The following is a 21,442-nucleotide window of genomic DNA, read 5'->3' on the forward strand; positions in this document are numbered from 1 at the left end:
CTTTTCTAGGACATTACTACATCCACATTTCCAAACATAATTAATCATAAATAGGAAAACACCAAATCAATTCCTCTGATAATTTTTGAAAAAAAAAAGATAAAAAAAATTCTTCCGATTATCTTTTCACACACGTTGATCTGCCAATTCAAAATGCCAGTAAAAAATTCAAGAACTACAACCTAAATCTAACACAACCTTCCCAGTGCATCTGATGAAAAGCATCACACATCTATAAATGTAAATCACAGAAAGCAAAAAAAAGAAAAAGAAAGTAACGAGTAATTACAGATACCAAAATCCAAACTATCGCTATCACGACTTCCCAAAATCCCCAGAAAACACGAAATGTCTTTTTTCTAGAAATATCAAGCACAGTTGAGGTTAGCCTGAAGAAATGTGTGAGCCTGAGCGGCGGCGGCGGCGTGGGAGACGAGCGCCTGAATGAGCAGCGTCTTGACCTCCCAAGCGGCGTAGGGATAGCCTTTTCTGGCGTAGGAGTTGATGAGCGCCGCCGTCGACTCCTTGAGCAGGCTTGCGAAGACGTCGCCGCCGTCGTCGTTCCTGGCGGCCGCCTCCAGAAGCGTGAGTTCGGGCCGGAAGCGCTCGAAGGCCCGCGACCCGAAAGCGTTGGACACCGTGGATCTGTGGGGAACCATCTTCGGCCACGACTCGCTCCTGCTGCTCCAATACCTGCAAATCAAAACAATTAATATATATATATATATATATCGGGAGCCTTGTAGAGAGAGAGAGAGAGAGAGCGGTTGTTTACTGACTGAGGAGTGCATGTTCCTCTGGATCTTGTGTAGAGGAATCCGGGCATGGGCTGGTGGGCCGCCGCCATTGATGAAGCGGCCAGGAAAATGATGGATGTGAGAAGAAGGATTGGATTTTCCATGGATATTGGCATTGCTACTCTAGATTTTTCATGTTATGGAAAATTGGAAATAGATAGAGGAAAGGGTATGTGTAGCAGAGGAGAAGTAGAGAGAGAGACAAAGAGCAGTGTGTGTGTGTGTCTGCTTCTTCCTCGTGAGGCGTGACCACTGTTTTGTTTATTGTATTTTCAACACTATTTTCAGCTTTTACGATTTGAATCTCGCTTCCATGTGAACCCATCTACTAAGGGCTTTGATATGGTTTTAAAAGCACTTAAATTAATATGGATTTATGTAGTGTTTGATATTATGTATTACTAATATGGTCAATTCTAGGTTTATCCCAAGACCCTAACTTATTTTGTGGGATTAACCCACACTAATTATCCCACCTTCCCCATGGGATTAACCCATACTAATTATTCCACCCCCTTCATAGGCTACTAATTTAGGTATTTGATATGTAAATCCAACCTATTTCAATGGATACCAAATACTTTTTGGGATTAATTACCAATGATATCAAACACCCATCTGAGATTAGAAATTATGACTAATCCACACTAAATTATCAGGATAATTTATATCCTGATTAATCCAATACTGAAAATCAAACGGGCCCTAATAATCTAATAATACTCCAAAGATTTAACCCAATGCTGAAACTGACTACTCTAACATTTTAATTCTCTTTTCATGTTCAACAATTATTATTTATATTTATTTTGATTTTAGAAAACATCTTCTACATCTAATTAAATTATTTTATCTTTTAATTTAATTTATTTTAATAATTATTTCGATTCATAACTAATTGTGCGTGTGACGTAATATGGTCAGCTAATACCAAGTGGAAACCAAACGAAAGTTACACCAACTTCATCTATACTAATACAAAAAAAAGGTATAGGGCCAACATGCGAATTGTTTATTTTACCTTTATTACATGTTTTATTTTAAGGTTATTTTATACTCCCTCCGTTCCTGAAATAAGTTCATTTTTTTCCTTTTTGGGACGTCCTCAAATAAGTTTCTCTTTCTTTCTTTCTATTTTTGGACAACTACCCCACCACTAATAATACTTTATTTATTCTTACTTTTCACTTTTCACTACTCTCAATACTAATTATAACACCTTTTCACATTTTCACCACTTACAATACTAATTATAACATATTTTTCTTCACTATCAATACACTTTACCATTTTTCCTTAAAACTCGTGCCGTCCCCAAAGAGGAACTTATTTTGGGGACGGAGGGAGTATATTATATATTTATAAAAATATATTAATTCATTAGATATTACACTAAATTTATGTGATATATATCTACAGCTAACTATTGATAAAGCTTATAAATAAATAAATCTATCCAATAAATTATACATTTAGTAAAAGTAATGAACTAATAGATTTTTTTAAAAAAAATATTGTAATATACTCCCTCCGTCCCTAAAATAACTTCCTCTTTTTCCATTTTGGGACGTCCCCCAAATAACTTCCTCTTTCTTTCTTTCCATTTTTGGAAACCTACCCCACCACTAATAATACTTTATTTATTCTTACTTTTCACTTTTTACCACTCCCAATACTAATTATAACACTTTTCACAACTTCCAATAATAATTATATCACTTTTTCTCCACTATCAATACACTTTACAACTTTTTATTAAAACTCGTGCCGTCCCTAAAGAGGAAGCCATTTCAGGGACGGAGGGAGTATATATATATATACTCCCTCCGTCCCAATATTCAAGTCTCCTATTCCTTTTTGGGCCGTCCCAATATTCAAGTCTCATTTCCTTTTTTGGCATAAATTACAATACAATTAGTTCAATTAATTAGGCATTCTCTCTCTCTTTCTAACTTTAATCTCTCTCTCTCTCTCTCCCACTCTCTTTCCCAAATCTGACACTCTCTCTCTCTCTCTTCGCCTCTTCTCTCTCTCGGACGCCTCACCACCGCCGCCTCACCACCGCCGTTCCTCTTCTCTCCCGGTGACCGCAGCGACAAGGCCTCTGCCTCGCCGTCCGTTTTCCGGCAACCAGGGCTCTGCCCTCTCCTGGCGTCGACGAGGCGCTGCCGCCACTACAAGAAAATGCGGCTCTAACGACCGAAATTTCGGTCGTTAAAACCCAAAAATCGGTCGTTAATATTATTAACGACCGATTTAACGACCGTTTTTTTCGGTCGTTGTTTGCATCGTCGCCCGAGTTTTAACGACCGTTTTTTCGGTCGTTAAATTTAACGACCGATTTTTTATTTTTAACGACCGAAATTTCGGTCGTTAAAAAGAGAAAAAAAATAAAAAATAAAAATAAAAAAAATTATTTTTTTATTTTTTTTAATTAACGACCGAAATTTTATTTTTAACGACCGAATTTTCGGTCGTTAAAAATTAATAAAAAAAATAATTTTTTTTTTCGAAAAAAATAATTTTTTTTTTTTATATATATCTTTGTATCCCACAAGTATTTTTAGTGTATTTCTAATGTATTTTGACCTTAATTGCATACCATTTGACGAACTTCCCAGTAGGTCACCCATCTTACTTGTGCTCTAAGTCAAGCACGCTTAACCTCGGAGTTCTTTTCGAGTAGTCACCAGTACAGAACACTCGTATTATTGATATATATAGAACCTATTAATTCATTTAAACTCTAATTCAATATAAAATATCATTAATCATTCATAACCTTATAATATGTCGAGATAATATAAAATATCATTAAACATTTACGATAAATATACGATCGAATTTAAAATAGTAAAAAATTAATATTATAGTAATTAAATAAAGAAAATAAAATATGAGTATGAAAAATAATAATCAATACAACAAAATCAATATTAAATCAAATAATCAATATTAATAAAATTAATATTTGAAAAATAATTTTATTATTATGAATCTAATAATTTAGAAAATCTAATAAGTCTAATAATTTATTATAATAAATCTAATAATTTATTATTATTTGAAAATAATAATTAAATAATTAAATAATAAAAATAAAAATAATTTGAAAATAATAAAAAATAATTAAATATTTATATATAATCGAAAAATAATTAAATAGAAAATTAATAAAAAATAATTAAATTTGTAAAATAATTAAATTTGTAAAATAATTAAAAATAATATTAAATACAAAATTAATAAAAAATAATTAAATAGAAATAGAAAAATAAAAATAAAATAATAATCGAAAAATAATAATTAAATAATTAATTATTTCTATAGAAAATAATAATTAAATAATAATCGAAAAATAATAATTAAATAATTAAAAATAATCTCTATAATTTGAAAATAATAATTAAATAGAAAATTACTAAAAAATAATTAAATATTTATATATAATGAAAAAATAAAAATGAAATTTAAAAATTTTTAAAATTTTAAAAATAATATTAACGACCGATTATTCGGTCGTTAATAAATAAAATAAATAAATTAATAAATTAAAATAAATAAAAAATAAAAAATAAATAAAAAATAAAAAATAAATAAAAATAATTTTAACGACCGAAAAATTCGGTCTTTAAAAAAAATAATTAAAAAAAATATTTTTTTTTATTTTAAAAATATTAAAAAAATAATAAAAAAATTAAAAAAAATTAAAAAATAATATTAACGACCGAATAATTCGGTCGTTAAAAAATTAATTTTTTTTTTCAAAAAAAAATTAATTTTTTTTTAAAAAAATATTTTTTTAATAAAAAAAAATAAAAAAAATATATTAACGACCGAATTTTCGGTCGTTAAAATTAAAAAAATAATTAAAATAAAAAAAATATATTTTACGACCGAAAATTCGGTCGTTAAGAAAAATTAAATATTAAAATATTAAAATAATAATTAGCGACCGGATTTTCGGTCGTTAAAAAATAAAAAAAAATAAAAAATAAAATCGGTCGTTAAACGGTCGTAAATCGGTCGTTAAGGCCGCAAAATTAACGACCGAAAATTTCGGTCGTTAATTTCGGTCGTTAACCGCGTGTTTTCTTGTAGTGCGCCTCCTATCTCTCCACCGCCTCAACCCTCTGATCTCCTCCGCCTCCACCGACTCCCTCTCCCAGACACATCCGCGCAGGCGCAGCCAGCCGCCGCCCATTTTTCAAGCGGCGGCGCCGCCCTCTGCAAAAGGCGACTCTCTGTATGTACTCTGCCTTCCACCGCCTCTCTCTCTCTACTCTCTTCCTCGAAGGCGGTGCGGCGGCACGACGGCCCCTCAGAGGTGGTAGGGTTGCGCGGTGGTGCGGTGGATTTCTGAGCTTGATTTTGCAGATTTGGGGGAAAATGGTGGTGGCTCCGGCGGCGTCTCTGAGATGAGACGAAGGGAGTTTAGGGAAGCTTCTGATGGTGGTGGTGACCGGTGGAATTGGAGGAGGAGCTTCTGATTTCTGGCGGCCGGTGGAATTTGGGGAAGAAGGTGGAAGAAGGGAATTTGGCGGCCGGTGGAATTTTGGGGCGGATTCCAGATGGAGGAGGAAGAAGGAATTAGTTGCTTTAATTAAGAAATAAAATAACATTAATTAAAACACTAATTATGTGGTCCCTACTAATTTAACATCAACTTTACCTCTCCTAAATACCCGTGCCCAAAACAAAGGAGACTTCATTATTGGGACGGAGGGAGTATATTATTGTAATAAATTATACATTTAGTAGAAGTAATGAACTAATAGTTGATGCTCTCTCCGTCGTATAAAAGTAATCCTAATTTTTGTTTTAAATGTTCATAAAAAATAATTATTTCACAATATATTATCTTTCGTATATTAACTTATTTATTTATTCTGTCATATGGTGGAATTCTCTCTGCACTTACAATATAATTAATTATTATTATTAATTTTTAAAGTGAAATCATTTATTCACTCATAATTTCCTTATTACTACTTTTGTTAAAACTCTTTGTCATTCTCGACTATTTTTACAGTAAAAAGAAAAACAACAACATAAAAAAAAGAAAGAAAGAAAGAAATATGGCCTAAAGTAAAAGTAAATTATTCCTGTAAAATTAATTTAATTAAGGGTGATGGGAATTGGGAACTCATGTCATGGCTGCACGTGACTAAAGTTCAAATATGAGCCGTACGTCAAATCTTTTGTCTATTTTATTTTCTTTTCTTTTTCCCAGAAACTGGAATTCCAAATAAGTGTCCGTATCCAGAAGAGGGGACACTTCTTACCCGAAGATATACTGAATATTTTGGAAATGGCTCAAATCTTGTACTATATTTTGTTAGAGTTTATCATAGTCATATAGATGGGCTAACATTGCATTTGCATAAGTTCATTCGACAGTCATGTTAAACTGTTGTTTTTCCTAGATACCTCATATATAGTTATTGTAATGAAGTGGACATGGTATTGGAAATTAGTTTTGTTTAGGCCCATTCGATTTCTATCTATCGAGAATTTGGACTTATTGATAAACCTAAAACGCATTTGGCATCAAGTTTAGAAGACTGAGTTTGTGGTCTTATTGATGTTTTCATGTTCCAAAAACATGTGAAAAGCCCCACACACACTACTCTCATTATTATCGACTCCCCTAAATCTCAACATGAATTTCGTGTCGATCTTCAAGCAGAAGCAACTCTTCTTCTTGACTGCCTAGTGCCGCTGAAAAGCAGCGTCTCCCGCCTCGAATTCTTGAGCCTCTCGGCCTCCTCTCTCGAGATCTGGTATGCGTTGGCCACCACATCAACGGGCAGCCCCCTGAGGGCGGAGGTGCGGCCGCTGAGTGTGTTGAACATGGCGTTGGCGTGGGTGTGGAACTGCACCCACTCGCACCCCTGCTCGCCTGCTTGCTTCACCACCGCGAAGTTCTGCGGCACCACCAACACCTGCCCCTCTCTCACCTGCCCCTCGAACACCGCCTGCCCCTTCTGGTTCACCACTTGAATATATTTCTCACCGCGGGTGATGTACAATATGCTGTGGGCATTCATGAACCAATGTGGCGCCATTATGGCATTCTGGTTTTACAAAAAAATACTCCAATTAATTGATTTCATCATTGAGGAGTATATTATAATAGTTGGAGTGGTTAATTACCCTGTGAAGATTGGCCTTGGCGAAGCTGAGCTGAATGAAGCGGAGGAGGGGAAGGGTGAAGGCGTTGACGGTAGAGAAGCGGCCGGCCTGCGGGTTGTAGACGGCGGCGCGTGAGGGATTGTCGACGTTGTCCTTGTTCTGGGTGGTGCAAATGGTCTCATCAATTCCGTTAGTCATGTATTCCCTTTCTCTCTCTCTGAGAGGGGGCTTGATCACCTGCAGCTCTTTGTCTACAATGACAATCATTCCTCTCTCGTCGTTGTCGCACTGCAGCTTCCTGGCCGTCTCCTCATCGATGTCGAACGCCTCCGTCAAAATGTCGAGGCTCATTCCCTTGAAGACGTTGCCGAACTCGTGCTGCGCGTGGCGTCTCTCGCCGTGGAAGCGGAGCTGCTCCTTTTGTTGCTCCTGCCCCCAGTTGGGGTTTCCGGCGAGGAAGAAGGACTGCCAAAAACACACACTCATATTCAGTAATTGAATTAATGATTGGGAGATATTAAGTAATTGTAGTACCCTGGGGTTTTGGTCGAGCTGGTTGGCGTTGTTGGCGTTGTCTTGCAAAACGACGACGACGAGGTCTTGATCGCCGTTGTTGTAAGCCCAGTGAGCATCTCCGGCTCTGATGGCGATCACATCGCCCTCTTTCAAGAAGCCGATTTGCTGATGACGATCACCGAATTTTTGGCTTCTCATCCCCTCCCGCGATTGCTGGGGCGACTCGAAGGTTTCGGGGCACCCAGAAATCGTGATCCCGTAAATCCCCTTGCCTGCACGCAAAATACCAAATCAATTCATGTCCAATACCAATTTTACTTCTTCATTGCACCATGAATCTACTCTTATTTACCAAAATTGCAATTACGACTTTCAAGGAAGAGATGAAACCTTGAAGAACATAGACAAGCATGGGAGCATTGTGATATACAGGCAGCAGCATGCCTCTGGTGCGGATGGTGTGGCGGTGCAACGACACGCCGGCGCACTGGAACTCCTCGGCGTTGTGATCCCAGAATTCGGACACTCCGCCTTCGGATTGGAGGCGGAAGGACGGCTCCATGGCGTTGATCCTAGAGATATCGCACTCGCCATGCTGCCAGCTTCCTTTATAGGCGGAGGCGGCGGCGGAGCCGAGGAGCAGAACAAGGCTGAGAGCAGAGAGGAAGGTTGTAGCCATGTTTATTCAGAAAATTGATGTGAATTTTGAGTGGGAAAACGGAGGGGATTTATAGAGGGAAAGTGGGTGGTTGGGATTGACACATAATGAGAGGGAGTTTGCCATTTTGCAGTGTGCATGTGTAGGACACCTTTAATGCCTTCCACCTATGATTTTCTCTCAAGGCATCTGGCTTTCTTTATCTGAGAATGATGCAATTTTGAAACATAGGCTTTTTCTGTTTGTTTGTGCTTGGATTAATGAAGATATCTGTTTTGTGTGTAGTGTGATTGATAATATTGGTGGAGAGATTTGAGTAATACGATCAATATTTCAAATGTTTTGGATACACGAGGTGCAATATTTTTTTTTTTTTTGAGAAGACGAGTTTATTTTCCATATTTCAACTGTTACGTTGAACAATAAATTGCCTTGTGAGTTTTGTGGCTTTTCCAAAAGTGTAAATTACTATGTTGAAAAACAAAAGTCAACAAAAATGTACTCCCTCGGTCCACGAAAAAGTGCCCCATTTGGGTGCTGGCACGGGTTTTAAGAAAGCTGAAAAAGGTGATGTAAATGTTGTGTAAAAGACTAAAAGGGTAGTGTTAATGTATTGTGGTTACTTTTACTAATCTTGCACTAACTATTTGGCATTATTTTATTAGGTGAAAAATTCAGAAAATAAATATATAAATAAAATGAAAAATAAATAAACTGGAAATAAATAAATAAATAAATAAGTAAATAAACTGGAAATAAATAAACTAGAAAATAAATAAACTGAAAATTCAAAAATAAAAAAATAAATAAACTTGAAATTCAGAAAATAAATAAATAAATAAACTGAAAATTCAGAAAATAAATATATAAAAAAATGGAAAATAAATAAACTGGAAATAAATAAATAAACTGAAAATTCAGAAAATAAATAAATAAACTGGAAATAAATAAATAAATAAATAAAATGGAAATAAATAAAATAAAAATTTGAAAATAAATAAATAAATAAACCGAAAATTGAGAAAATAAATAAATAAACTGGAAATAAATAAATAAATAAGTAAATAAACTGTAAAATAAATAAACTGAAAATTCAAAAATAAATAAATAACTAAACTTGAAATTCAGAAAATAAATAAATAAATAAACTGAAAATTCAGAAAATAAATAAATAAATAAACTGGAAATAAATAAATAAATAAGTAAATAAACTGGAAAATAAATAAACTGAAAATTCAAAAATAAATAAATAATTAAACTTAAAATTCAGAAAATAAATAAATAAATAAACTGAAAATTCAGAAAATAAATAAATAAATAAACTGGAAAATAAATAAACTGGAAATAAATAAATAAATAAGTAAATAAACTGGAAATAAATAAACTGGAAAATAAATAAACTGAAAATTCAAAAATAAATAAATAAACTTGAAATTCAGAGAATAAATAAATAAATAAACTGAAAATTCAGAAAATAAATATATAAATAAAATGGAAAATAAATAAACTGGAAATAAATAAATAAATAAATAAATAAACTGAAAATTCAGAAAATAAATAAATAAACTGGAAATAAATAAATAAATAAATAAATAAACTGGAAATAAATAAACTGAAAATTCAAAAATAAATAAATAAATAAACTTGAAATTCAGAAAATAAATAAATAAATAAACTGAAAATTCAGAAAATAAATATATAAATAAAATGGAAAATAAATAAACTGAAAATTCAGAAAATAAATAAATAAATAAACTGGAAATAAATAAACTAAAAATTCAAAATTAAATAAATAAATAAACTTGAAATTAAGAAAATAAATAAATAAATAAACTGAAGATTAAGAAAATAAATAAATAAACTGAAAATTAAGAAAATAAATAAATAAATGGGATTAATTGTGTGGGTTAATTGCATAGATTAAATAAAAGTGTGGATTTATTAATGACATAAGTTGTACTCCCTCCGTCCCAATAAAACTGGCCCCTTTCTTTTGGGCACGGAGATTAAGAAAGAGATAGTTATGTTTAATTAATTGTGGTCCACCAAAATTAAAGAGTTAATTAAGACATCCTCAATCTAACTTCTCCTTCCTCCTCTCACTGCATTTGGGCGCCGGCGACGGAGACGGTGGCGCCGGCGCCGGCGGTGGCCATCCTACCAGCCGCCTGAAATCATCCCCAAATCAAACTTCATCGGCGATGGCAGAACAAATCCACAAAAATCAGCAAATCAGCAGATATCATCAGAAATCATCCCCAATCGACAAATCATCCCCAATCGACAAATCATCCCCAATTCGACATATCATCCCCAATCGACAAACAAATCAGCAGAAATCATCCCCAAAAATGAGGGGGGTTTTGAGCAAAATCAATTCGACAAAAAATCAGCATAAATCATACCCAATTGACAAAAAAATCAACACAATTCAGAATGGGAAGAAGAAGACCGGCGCGACTCGCCGGATTTTCAGAGTTTGAGGCATCGACGCAAACGGCCCCGCAGACCACCCTGAGACCCCCAAATCACGAACCCCAAACCAGACCCCCAAATCAAGACCACCAAACCACCACCACCACCGCCGACCGCCCTTAGATCTAGGCGGCCACGTCGCCGGCCACCCTCAGATTTGTGCGTGTGTGTGCGTTCAACGATACTTTCGAGGTGTGTGTGAGCGCAACGAGAGAGAGGGAGAGAGCAGAGACGAGTGAGGGGGAGGTCGGGGACGAGGCGGCGGCCGGCGCTGCTGTCGTTCGCCGGAGAAAAAGAAAGCGGGAGGTGGAGGGAGGGAGGGGGGGGGCAGGGGCGGCGATGTTTATTTGAGTAGTGTTTAGGTTTAGTTGGAAGCTTTAATTAGATTGATTAAGTATGACTTAATTAAAGTAAATATTTCCATTTTAGGAAAGTGGCCACTTTTAGTGGGACAAACCAAAATGGAAAGGTGGCCACTTTTATTGGGACGGAGGGAGTAAATAAATTGAAAAGTAAAGGGTATGAATGTACAAAAAGGTAAACAGGGCACTTTTTCGTGGACAAAAAAAAAGGGGTAAGTAGGGCACTTTTTCGTGGACAGAGGGAGTACTTGACAAGCTTTATAGGGCACTTGAAAGTTGAAACTCTACATTCACAAAATCTAATTGAAGCACACTTGAGCCTTTTTTTTTAAAATACATGATGATAGATGATAACAAAAACAAAATTAATGTTCCCAATTATGAACAAAAATGCCATGTCTTAGAATATAGATTCAAAATTTATAATTTTAAATAGCATAAATTTTAATAAATATTAAATGAATTTGTTATGAGTGAAGAAGTGAATCAATTTTTATTGTACTATTATGATAGCGAAAATAGAAAATAAAGAATTTGTGATAGACATATATATTAAAATTATGAATAAATTGAAAAAAATGGAAGTGATGAATAAAAGTTTGTGATAAGACAGTGTCTAAAAATAAAAAATACACACTTTTAATGTAACATAATAAAATGACAAAAAATACACTCTTAAGAGAATGGAGCATATTGTTATTAAAATTATAATTTTTGCTAAGTATGTATACCGTTTAATTAAGAAGTTCTGGCAAATAAAATCACGAACTATTTCGAATTTGCAATTTTAACGTGACTTTTGAAGTGTTGCAAATTAAATCACCACTTTTTCAATTTTTGCAATTTCATCCCCCAATTTTTTTGGGTTGTCGTATTGTTGAGTTGGAGTTTACGTAAATTAGTTCTCCACATAATATTCATATTACGACGTCGTTTGGAATAAAATTACTAAATATTGAAAATTATGGTGCAAATATAGGATAGTCCCTTTATATTTTGGAGAAAATTTTAATTGAAATTGTATGAAACGACGTCGTTTAAACCTCACAAAAATTATTTCGTCTTTATTAATTTTCGTAAGCTCCAATTCAACACTCTGGCGATCGAAAAAAAAATTGGGAGGACGAAATTGCAAAAATTGAAAAGATGGTGATTTAATTCGCCACACTTCAAAAATGGCGTTAAAATTGCAAATTCGAAATAGTTCGTGATTTTATTTGCCAAAACTCCTTTAATTAACCGTAATCTTTTATACATAAAAATAAAACACAAAAATCTCCTGCACATTCGGGTGTACCGTACTCCCGGGTTGACCCGTACTCAGATTCTAACTCGTATGCTAATCCAAATCGCATCCTGACCTAAATCGTGTAAATGACACTATTCAATTATACAAATAATATTGTAACATTTTAAAATGTTATAGTGTTATTTTCAATCTTATAGTGTTATTTAAAATATTATAAGTGCCCTTTCTCTTATCAATAATTTGAAAAATGCCCTCTCTTACTATACCAAGCACTACATGCCCTAAATAAGTGAAGAACCGAAAATGCCCTTTGAATGTGATGGATGTGCATTGTTTTCCGCAAAAGTTCTTACACATCTATGACAAAAGTTGTTAAAGTGTAAGAAAAACATCAATTCATCAATTTAAACATTGAAATCGGTCAAATATGTGTTGGAACATGTGAAATACTGACAGAGAAGTTAATATTTATTTATTTTTGAATTAAAATCGAAGGTTTTACAAGTAAATCGTAGGCTAATTAATCAATGGAAAATAAATACTAAAAATTAACACAATCGATATTAGCACTCAAAACACACATTGGAAAAAAAAAACAAGCGTCCGACCGGGAAAAACAAGTGTCCGACCGGACACAAGGTTTCACCGGGCGGACACATATATGTTCCGGTCGGATAGATGTTTTTTTGGTTCCTATGTGTGTTTTGAGTGCTAATATGGATTGTGTTAATTTTTTGTATTTATATTCCATCGATTAATTAGCCTTCAATTAAGGGACATAATTTTTTTTTTTTTTTAAATTGATGATAAACGACAAATATGATGTGAAATAGCTTTGTCAGTAAAGTATTCATGTCAAACACTCTAATTTGAAAGAAAATCACGTGAAATGAAGGAATCTTTGTTGTTTATATATGAGTGAATTCTCTCATTCTCTCATCCTCTCATCCGAACACTCAAAGTGAAAAAACACTCAAACTCATTAGAAATTCTAATATTTTCCAAGTGGTGAAGCTATTATTTGTGAATTCTCTCATCCGAACGTTTAAAGGTATGTCATTTTACGTTTGAAATGTAATTTAAGTTGGTTATTGTTTATTTTCAATGTTTTGTTTGATCCTATATGCTTATGTGAATTATTAGCATATTATAGCATACTATGATTTAAAGCCACGTTTGAAGGAAATACATGTGAATTAGAGCAAATTCTATCATGTTTTAAAGTATTAATTAGTAATTATTAGTTGCATTTTAGTTCTATACATATATATTGCTACATAACTCATGTTATTATGCTCGAAAATTATGTATCCGCCCGGACAAGTGTCCTTGATAATGTGTCCGGCCGTGTGTAATTATATATCATGTAATACACGGCCGGACACATTTCCTCGGCTACTTCCCCGGGCGGATAGATGTTTTTCGAGTGTATTAACATGTTATATGTTGTATTTTAACATTGTATTCCATTTACATCATATATTTATTTATTTATTATTTTTTCTGTAGATGAATGAATATGGGAGATACTTTGTGGTTAATTATGGAGGTGCCTTCAATGGTTATGAGTACATCGGCGGCTCTTCTAAGAATTTGCATATTTTCGGAGACACAATGGCCAGTACGGTGTACATGATAAATTACCTGATGATGGAGAATTCATTGAGCACTAATTACAGCTTGTATTATTTGACGAAGAGATTAAATGGCAGGGTATACAGTAAAAATATTATTGCCGATGACAATGATTTGCTTCAGTTGCTGGCGTCGCAGCCACATTTTCCTGAGATTTATGTTGTTGAAGACGATTACAGTGGAGGAGTGTATGTTCCTTCGTTCGATCTCCCTCAATCTTCCGGGTATGGAGGTGAATCCAGTGCAACATTCGAAAGTGGGGACGGATTGGAAGCAATCCAAAGATATGCTTATTTAGACCTATCAGCCGGAGATTCACCGGCGCAACAAAGTGTTGAACCGTCGGTCACTTGGGGTAATGATCAGTCAACGGGTTGGCCTTCATGGGATGAGCCAAATCCGTACCAGTACGATCGCCTAATAACTGATCGTTGTTGGGGTCCAGCTGATGATCAATATACGTACGAGCCTCAGTTCGTGGAGGATGCTGGTAATGTAGATGAAGATTATGTTCCATCGTCTGAAGCCGAGACTGATACAAGCGCCTCTGAAGACTTGTCGGAGCCAGAGAACGTGAGAAGGGCGGGGATTGAATATGCAGGTTGGCAGAATTTGCAGATCGACGAGGATGATGACGAACAGGTTCCTGGAGCAGATGAACTAACTAATTGGTTAGTTCCGGTTATCCCGTTGGACGCCGCAGCGGCAGTTGTGGATATTGAAGATTATCAGCTATTGCCTCGGGAGTTGTCAAAGAATATGTATTTCAATAGCAAAGATGATCTGATCGTTGCAATCGGTCTGTGGAACATGAAGCAGGGCAAGGAATTTTCTGTCAGCAAATCAGACAGCAGACGAGTCTATGTCAAATGCAAGCATTCAGATACGTGCCCCTTCAAGCTCCATGCATCGTCACAAGATGGAGTCATTTGGGGAGTGTATAAGTTCACCAATGAGCACTCATGCGACGGTGAGCTAGGGCGCGTAGCGCGAATAAAGGCCCCCGCAAAAGTCGTCGCAGCATATTTAGCACAGAAGATACACGACGATTGCGAGATCTTGAAGCCGAAGGCCATCCAGCTGGAGCTGCGACGTGAGTTTGGCGTACAGATCAAGTACGATGTTGCATTGCGAGCCCGTAATCGAGCCACTGAGATGGTTTATGGTCGACATGATCAGTCCTTCGAGATGCTGCCCAAGTACTTATACATGTTGAGACAATCCAATCCCGGTTCGAGGGTGGAGTGGGAAGTTGACGATGATGGCCGATTCAAACACTTATTTGTTGCTCTTGCAGCTTCGGCTACCCCTTTCATGTTCAGCTTACGGCCAGTGATTGTCGTCGATGGCACACACTTGAAGGGCAAGAATAGGGGTATTTTGTTTGTTGCAGTGACGAAGGATGGCAACGAGAGTTTGTTCCCACTCGCGTATGGTGTTGGCCCGAAAGAAAACGATGAATCGTGGAGTTATTTCATGTCACGCATTCGACGTGTTTATGGCCAAGCCGATCCACTTTTGATTGTCTCTGATCAGCATATCTCCATTGCCAATGCTATCAGAAATGAGTTACCAAATGCAACCCACGGCCTATGCTACTACCATTTGCAAAATAACCTGAAGCATTACGGTAAGGCAGTGGTCGAGGTGTATCGACAAGCTGCATTTGCGTACGAGAAGTCCGACTTCAATAGGGCTATGAACGCCCTGAAGGTTATGAAGAGAGCCGCGTACGATAAACTAATGGGGATTGGGCCGGAGAAGTGGGCTCGTTCGATGTGTCCTATGCCTGTGCGACGCTACAGTTTTATGACATCAAATGCTGCTGAAGCTTTTAATTCCAGATTGTTGTGGGCAAGAAGACTTCCTATATGCTCGATGTTAGAGGCAATCAGAATTGTTATTGAGAAATGGTTCAGCGAGCGACTAAGGGCTGCACAACAAATCGAGCAAGGCTTGACTGTTGAGGCTGGTAAAAGGGTAGCTATTGAAGTCCAAAAAAGTCGTCGATACACTGCACAAAGGTTGAGTGGCATGAAGTATAAGGTGCAAACTGCTGACAGAAGCTTCAAGGTGGATCTAGAGAAGAAAAAATGCGAATGTCGAGTATTTCAGCTAGACCAACTGCCCTGTTCTCATTCAATCGCTGCAATAAGGTACGATCATGAAATGATTACTGTCGGGTTCATTGAAATGTAAATATGTTCTAATGTTCGTTATATTGATTACTTGTCGAGTTTGTTTGTTTTTATAGTGAAGCCGGTGATACGATCGCGGAGTATGTAGACTCGTACTACACGAATGACTTTCTTATCGATACTTACTCTCGCGAAGTTAATAATCTCCCGCCGAGACGCCAGTGGTTAGTTCCCGAGCACATCGCTGAGCAGGTTGTATTACCTCTGATTGTAAAAGGTCAAGCGGGGCGCCCAAAAGAAGGTAGACATCGAGGTGGTGGTGAAGGCACCAGCACACAAGCCGATGAGTCTTCTAGTATCAGGCGTCGTAAACCAAAGAAGTGCAGCATCTGCCATGAAGAAGGACACAGCAAGAGAACGTGCGCTGGCAGGGCGACTGAGCCCAGGGAGTAGTGGGATGTATTTGTGTGCTGTAACAGTTAATGATATTGATTAAATTATCTTATTATTCGATAAGCTGGAATGATTTACAGGAAATAATGCTCGTTGAATAACCAAATAGAAGCACACATTAATGTAACAATATACAAAACTATGCAAAACCAAGTCTAGTGATACGATGTGTCCTAGTTTCACACAACGAAAATATAGATCTAGCAACCTTGGCCCTGTATGCCGCCACGTTGTGGTTACCCCACTCAATGGATGGAGAGCCAGATATCAGTCGTTCTGCATACATGCAGACGAAAGGCCCGCAGCTGACAGAGTCCTGCTGGTGAAACTGAACCTCCGCTGGAGCAAACACCGCCGTCATAAGTGGGTACTTCTCCTTTGCCACTGTCGAATCAATGGATGTGTCGTCTAGCCACCTCGCCAACTGAAGGACAATTGGCAACAATCTCAGTAAAGGCAGTAGTTCACCAACTCGACCATCCTGCTGGCGAGGTGATAGCTTGTGGAATACTGGGTCATAGACCTCGCAAACCAATTCTCCTAACCGGATCCGACATAGGACAAAATGGTGGCCAATTATGACTGGCATGAGAACCTATGACAAACCACAATGAATTGATAAGAAACAACATATAAAGCACAAATGACTAATGACAAATAATTGTTTAACTGATTACCTGTGTGGCATCCATCCATCCTATATGACCAGGAGGAAGTTCTTGGCCCTTAACGGCTTTTCCACGTATTTGGCAGAGCCAGTCTATCCGGGGCTGCCAACCATCAGCTATTGCTCCATGCGTCAATATATGATACTCCTCTGGAGTAAACTCACTGGCTGCCCACTTCTCCAATAGAGCGTCCCACTCGCCCTTGAGGTATATCTACAGATCGATAGAAGTAATTAATAATTTATATTCGCACCAATGAAAACATACAAATAATGAAAGTTTACTTACAAACCAATCCGTGTCTAATATGATTGTGTTATTCATATCTACGTCATCCAGTAAATCTGCTGAAGCTCGAAGTCTATTTCTCAAGCTTAAGAAATACAAGTCAATATCCTGCAACAAAGTTAAAATCAATAAGTTAGTAGAAAGTAATTTAACAATGTTAAAATCAATAGATTATTTACCCCAGTTGTGAATTCCTGGCTGACATTATCCACCCGCGCGAAGTCGTCGTACTCCCGCAAACCACCACTTGCCTTGACATAAATCTCACGACCCCTACCCTCTCGACACCTAGCCATCCACTTCTCATAATGGTCACTGCAGACTTGTGTCACTGGACGTGGCATTTGGCTATTAACCCAAGGCGATCGCTGATAGTTAGACGGACGCCTCACCCTCTGACTGCGACGCGGGAGCTCTGCCGGCGGCTGCTCTGCCGGCGGCTGCTCTGCTGGCGGCTGCTCTGCCTGTGGCTCAGGCTCTAGGTGCTGCAGCAGCAGTACCTGTGGCTGCTCTGCCTGTGGCTCAGGCTCCTCCGTCTGAGCCTGTCCTGCCGAACTGGACTGTCCCCACTCATGTGGTGCAATAGAAGTGAGCGGTTCAGCAAAGAATATCGGGGTCTCTGTTCTATACTGCGGCTTCAGGAATGGGGAAGACCAATGAGGGTAGACCTGGGTCGACCAGTCAAAAGTCTGCTCCGCCGGTGTGTAGTCGCCCTGAACAGACTGATTCATGGCCCGCCACTGCTCGTCGTAATCCTGGGTCTCTGGATGGCGTGGTTCCTCACCGCGGGGGTCGTCGTCGCAGGAACGTGAAACGCTTGGCCCTGAAGCGTCGGGCCCTGAAGCACTGGGTGGAGGAGACCGTGGCTGTGGAGGAGACCGTGGCTGTGGAGGATCAGGGGACCGTCGCTGGTCATCATCATCAGGGGAGTCGGGCACTCGGAAATGTTTGCTCTTCTTGCACCTATCCTTTTTACCCTTGCTCTTCAGTTTCTCCACGAATTTGCCGAAGGCCTTCTTAATCTCCTGACGGATCGTCTTCTTCACCCACTTACGATCCACCTCACCCTCGCTGGGACTGGAAACAGTCCGAGATCCGCTCGACGATGAAGAAGTATGCGGCGCTGGGCGCTTGCCCGGATCTACTGAATGACGAGCCGGCTCGTGGGGTCGAGCATCCCTCACAGGGCGCGAGCCCGGATCTACTGAATGACGAGCCGGCTCGTGCTGTCGAGCATCCCTCACAGGGCCCCGGACACTGTGACTGCGAGTCGTACGAGGCTGTCTAGGTACATCCTCCTCGTCCCCGCGCTCCTCCACAACACGGGCTCCGGTGCCCTGTGGAAATTGGACACCCCGAGCTAATGGGTTGTCGGGGGGCCTGAAGCTCACCGAGAGTTCGCCCGGTGTCAGCGCTGATATGAAGTAGTGACTCGACAGATCGTCAGCATCGGGGTCCAGGGGCATGACACCACCCTAGAAAGCAACAAAGATAATATATTAGAACATAAGTAAAACCAGTAACGGTGTGGAGGATAATCTTAAATAACTGATTACCTGTCCCTCGAATAGATCGCGCAGACCGTGAAGCTTCGGCTTACCCCTGAAAGTCCATCTCAAACACCGAGGGTGCGCTGTCGGATCACCGCTAGATGCTGCGACCATGTGTCCGAAGCCCGGGACGCGCTCCAATGCCCAGACATATAAAGCCCACGAAGGACCGTAGAAGTGATACTTCTCGCCCTTTCCTGTCTCTCTCGTATAATGGCATAACATCTTATACGAATACGCGCCCCAGGGGAATCTATCAAATGCAGCCAGATCATCCACCAACACCCAAAGCCACGGCTGTACCCGCGCATCCAACCCAAGAACAAGGGTGTGAGCCACACACAAGAGGACAGCACGAAGGTACAGGCTCCCATCCTCATCATCCACTAGACGATCCAAATCGCACACGCGTTTGATGAGCGACTGTATGGTCATGCTTCGCGCACCGCAGAATCGTCGGTATGCCTCCACGCGACTGCAGTCGTGCTGTAATGTCGCATCGAACCTCGATCCCCCGAAATTGAGCCCAGTCACTAATGCGTAGTCCGCAGGGGAAAATCTGACTCGTGCTCCGCACAGAAAGAAGCACATCTCATTTTCTTCTGACACAATCTGCCTCGATACAATCTGGTGTAATGCTTTATTGCTCTTCGCGCCGGGCCTCCAATCAGTGAAATGCCCAAAACATGATGCTCTAAATCTTCCCAATAAATCTGAATTGCACTGTTCGCCGACCACATTTAAAGTTTCAACCAGCTCCGGAAAATGTGAATCCCTATAGTAGGTGCTGATAGCAATCTCCATCTGGTCTATAGTGCCGCGACGAAGATATGGGACATTCGCCTATTCATTTACAAAATGAATACCATATTAAATTCAGTAAAAAAATTAAAAAATAATACAAATAGGCATAATTAAATAACTACAATTTAATCAATACCAACCAATTTAATTAAACTGCAATTTAATACTAAATTCAGTAAAATTCAGTAATATTAAACTGCAATTAAATTCCGCAAAATATTAAAATTCAATAATTCAGTAAAATACTAAAATTCGAGAAAAATAGTCAAATTCAGTAAAATATTAAAATAGTAATTCAGTAAATTCAGTAATATTAAACTGCAATTAAATTCAGTAAAATTCAGCAATTTAATATTAAATTCAGTAAAATTAGTAATTCAGCAATTTAATATTAAATTCAGTAAAAATTCAGTAAAATATTAAACTGCAATTAATACCAAGCAATTTAATTAAATTCAGTAAAATATTAAAAAACGGCAATTTAATTAATACCAAAAAATAACAGTTTCATTAATTAATAATTCAACAATTATAATTAAATTAAATTCAGTAAAATAGTAATAATTAACGTAAACATACAGATACATGGAAAAAAGTATTTTATACCTAAATAACAACTATCCGGCCGGCGAAGTGTCCGGTAAAATGAATCCGGCCGGGTACATTTCAGATTGAAACTGTCCCGGCCGGACTCATTATTCCGGGCATAGTGCCGGCCGGGTAGTTGTTCTATCGGCATAAAATACTTTAATTTATCAAATTGCACAAAGCCCACATACACAATGCAATTATAATTACTTAAACAAATATTTCAGATTGAAACAAATTCAGTAATACCCAGCAAAACTCGCAATAATAATTACTTAACCAAATATAATTAAATTAAATTCAGTAAATTACTAACTGATTAATATAAACATACAACTAATTAAAATGGAATAATTTATGCTAAAACACGATCGGTCCGGCTGGTGAAGTGGCCGGATAAATCGATCCGGCCGTATGTTTCATTTAAATAATGTTCTCGGCCGGATCGATTTATCCGGCCACTTCACCGGCCGGACCGATCGTGTTTTAGCATACATTATTCTATTCAATTTCATGAAAATTAAAAATAAATACCTGTGAAGAAGATGCCATGGATGAGTCCGAGTGTGCTTCAATCTTTTGAACTCTCTGTGCTTCAATCTTTTGAACTCTCTCTCTCGGTGGGTAAAAGTGAAGAAGCCGATAGAGGTGTGTGGTGGAGTAAAAAAACCCTAGTATTTTAAAGTAAGTAGGTAAAAGTGAAGAAGCCGATTGTATCGGCTTTATGTCTATCAAAAGGGAATCAAATTTTGAAGAAAGATATTTTTACCTTTATGTATCGGTAACATGCATGATTTTTTTGGGTAACAAGCATGCATTTATTTGGGACGGATATTGAGTATATTTTAAATTTAAAGATATCAATTGATTTACACGATATATATAGTGTTATATAGTACTATATATCAACATTCAAGAATAACACAATATATATATATATAAATATATATATATATACAAATAATTTCAAAGAATATATGTATTGAAATTAATATATTAAAGGGAAAAAAATAAAAAATTTAAGATAGATACGCATGGATATATATTATTAGCGTCTTGATTTTTTTTTTTTTTATGAAATTGAATAAAATAGAATATTTTATGCCTAAATATCATCGATCCGGCC

General features: G+C 37.5%; 4 protein-coding genes across 4 annotated transcripts; 1 reads left to right on the forward strand and 3 right to left on the reverse strand.

Annotated features, from left to right (window-relative positions):
- Positions 1–70: 70 nt before the first annotated feature.
- LOC130999737 (uncharacterized) lies at positions 71–1,124 on the reverse strand. Its single transcript, XM_057925359.1, has 2 exons — positions 780–1,124; positions 71–693 (listed from the first exon to the last, which is right to left on the reverse strand). The coding sequence occupies exons 1-2, from the start codon at positions 911–913 to the stop codon at positions 369–371; spliced, it is 459 nt and encodes a 152-aa protein (XP_057781342.1). The 5' UTR covers positions 914–1,124; the 3' UTR covers positions 71–368.
- A 5,129-nt stretch (positions 1,125–6,253) lies between these two features.
- Positions 6,254–8,322, reverse strand: LOC130999749 (11S globulin seed storage protein 1-like). Its single transcript, XM_057925370.1, has 4 exons — positions 7,839–8,322; positions 7,467–7,720; positions 6,954–7,397; positions 6,254–6,874 (listed from the first exon to the last, which is right to left on the reverse strand). The coding sequence occupies exons 1-4, from the start codon at positions 8,125–8,127 to the stop codon at positions 6,479–6,481; spliced, it is 1,383 nt and encodes a 460-aa protein (XP_057781353.1). The 5' UTR covers positions 8,128–8,322; the 3' UTR covers positions 6,254–6,478.
- Positions 8,323–13,583: 5,261 nt separating this feature from the next.
- Positions 13,584–16,418, forward strand: LOC131010916 (uncharacterized). Its single transcript, XM_057938627.1, has 2 exons — positions 13,584–15,983; positions 16,082–16,418. The coding sequence occupies exons 1-2, from the start codon at positions 13,702–13,704 to the stop codon at positions 16,416–16,418; spliced, it is 2,619 nt and encodes an 872-aa protein (XP_057794610.1). The 5' UTR covers positions 13,584–13,701.
- A 70-nt stretch (positions 16,419–16,488) lies between these two features.
- LOC131010924 (uncharacterized) lies at positions 16,489–19,728 on the reverse strand. The gene is made up of 5 exons (XM_057938635.1): positions 18,931–19,728; positions 17,554–18,849; positions 17,375–17,482; positions 17,096–17,299; positions 16,489–17,013 (listed from the first exon to the last, which is right to left on the reverse strand). Exons 1-5 carry the CDS (start codon positions 19,726–19,728, stop codon positions 16,558–16,560), a joined length of 2,862 nt encoding a protein of 953 aa, XP_057794618.1. The 3' UTR covers positions 16,489–16,557.
- Positions 19,729–21,442: the final 1,714 nt, after the last annotated feature.

Source organism: Salvia miltiorrhiza, chromosome 1 (assembly GCF_028751815.1).
Source record: "Salvia miltiorrhiza cultivar Shanhuang (shh) chromosome 1, IMPLAD_Smil_shh, whole genome shotgun sequence".
In the NCBI taxonomy this organism is placed as follows: domain Eukaryota; kingdom Viridiplantae; phylum Streptophyta; class Magnoliopsida; order Lamiales; family Lamiaceae; genus Salvia; species Salvia miltiorrhiza.

Excerpts from the sequence above, each read along its gene's own strand:
- LOC130999737 (XM_057925359.1), bottom strand. The coding sequence starts at position 913 with ATGCCAATATCCATGGAAAATCCAATCCTTCTTCTCACATCCATCATT. Across the intron at positions 694-779 it reads AGAGGAACATGCACTCCTCA|GTATTGGAGCAGCAGGAGCG; the intron begins GTCAGTAAACAA and ends TTTGATTTGCAG.
- LOC130999749 (XM_057925370.1), bottom strand. The coding sequence starts at position 8,127 with ATGGCTACAACCTTCCTCTCTGCTCTCAGCCTTGTTCTGCTCCTCGGC. Across the intron at positions 7,721-7,838 it reads GCTTGTCTATGTTCTTCAAG|GCAAGGGGATTTACGGGATC; the intron begins GTTTCATCTCTT and ends TTTTGCGTGCAG. Across the intron at positions 7,398-7,466 it reads AGCTCGACCAAAACCCCAGG|TCCTTCTTCCTCGCCGGAAA; the intron begins GTACTACAATTA and ends TGTTTTTGGCAG.
- LOC131010916 (XM_057938627.1), top strand. The coding sequence starts at position 13,702 with ATGAATGAATATGGGAGATACTTTGTGGTTAATTATGGAGGTGCCTTC. Across the intron at positions 15,984-16,081 it reads CATTCAATCGCTGCAATAAG|TGAAGCCGGTGATACGATCG; the intron begins GTACGATCATGA and ends TTGTTTTTATAG.
- LOC131010924 (XM_057938635.1), bottom strand. The coding sequence starts at position 19,728 with ATGGAGATTGCTATCAGCACCTACTATAGGGATTCACATTTTCCGGAG. Across the intron at positions 17,483-17,553 it reads GCCAGGAATTCACAACTGGG|GATATTGACTTGTATTTCTT; the intron begins GTAAATAATCTA and ends ACTTTGTTGCAG. Across the intron at positions 17,014-17,095 it reads GATGGATGGATGCCACACAG|GTTCTCATGCCAGTCATAAT; the intron begins GTAATCAGTTAA and ends GGTTTGTCATAG.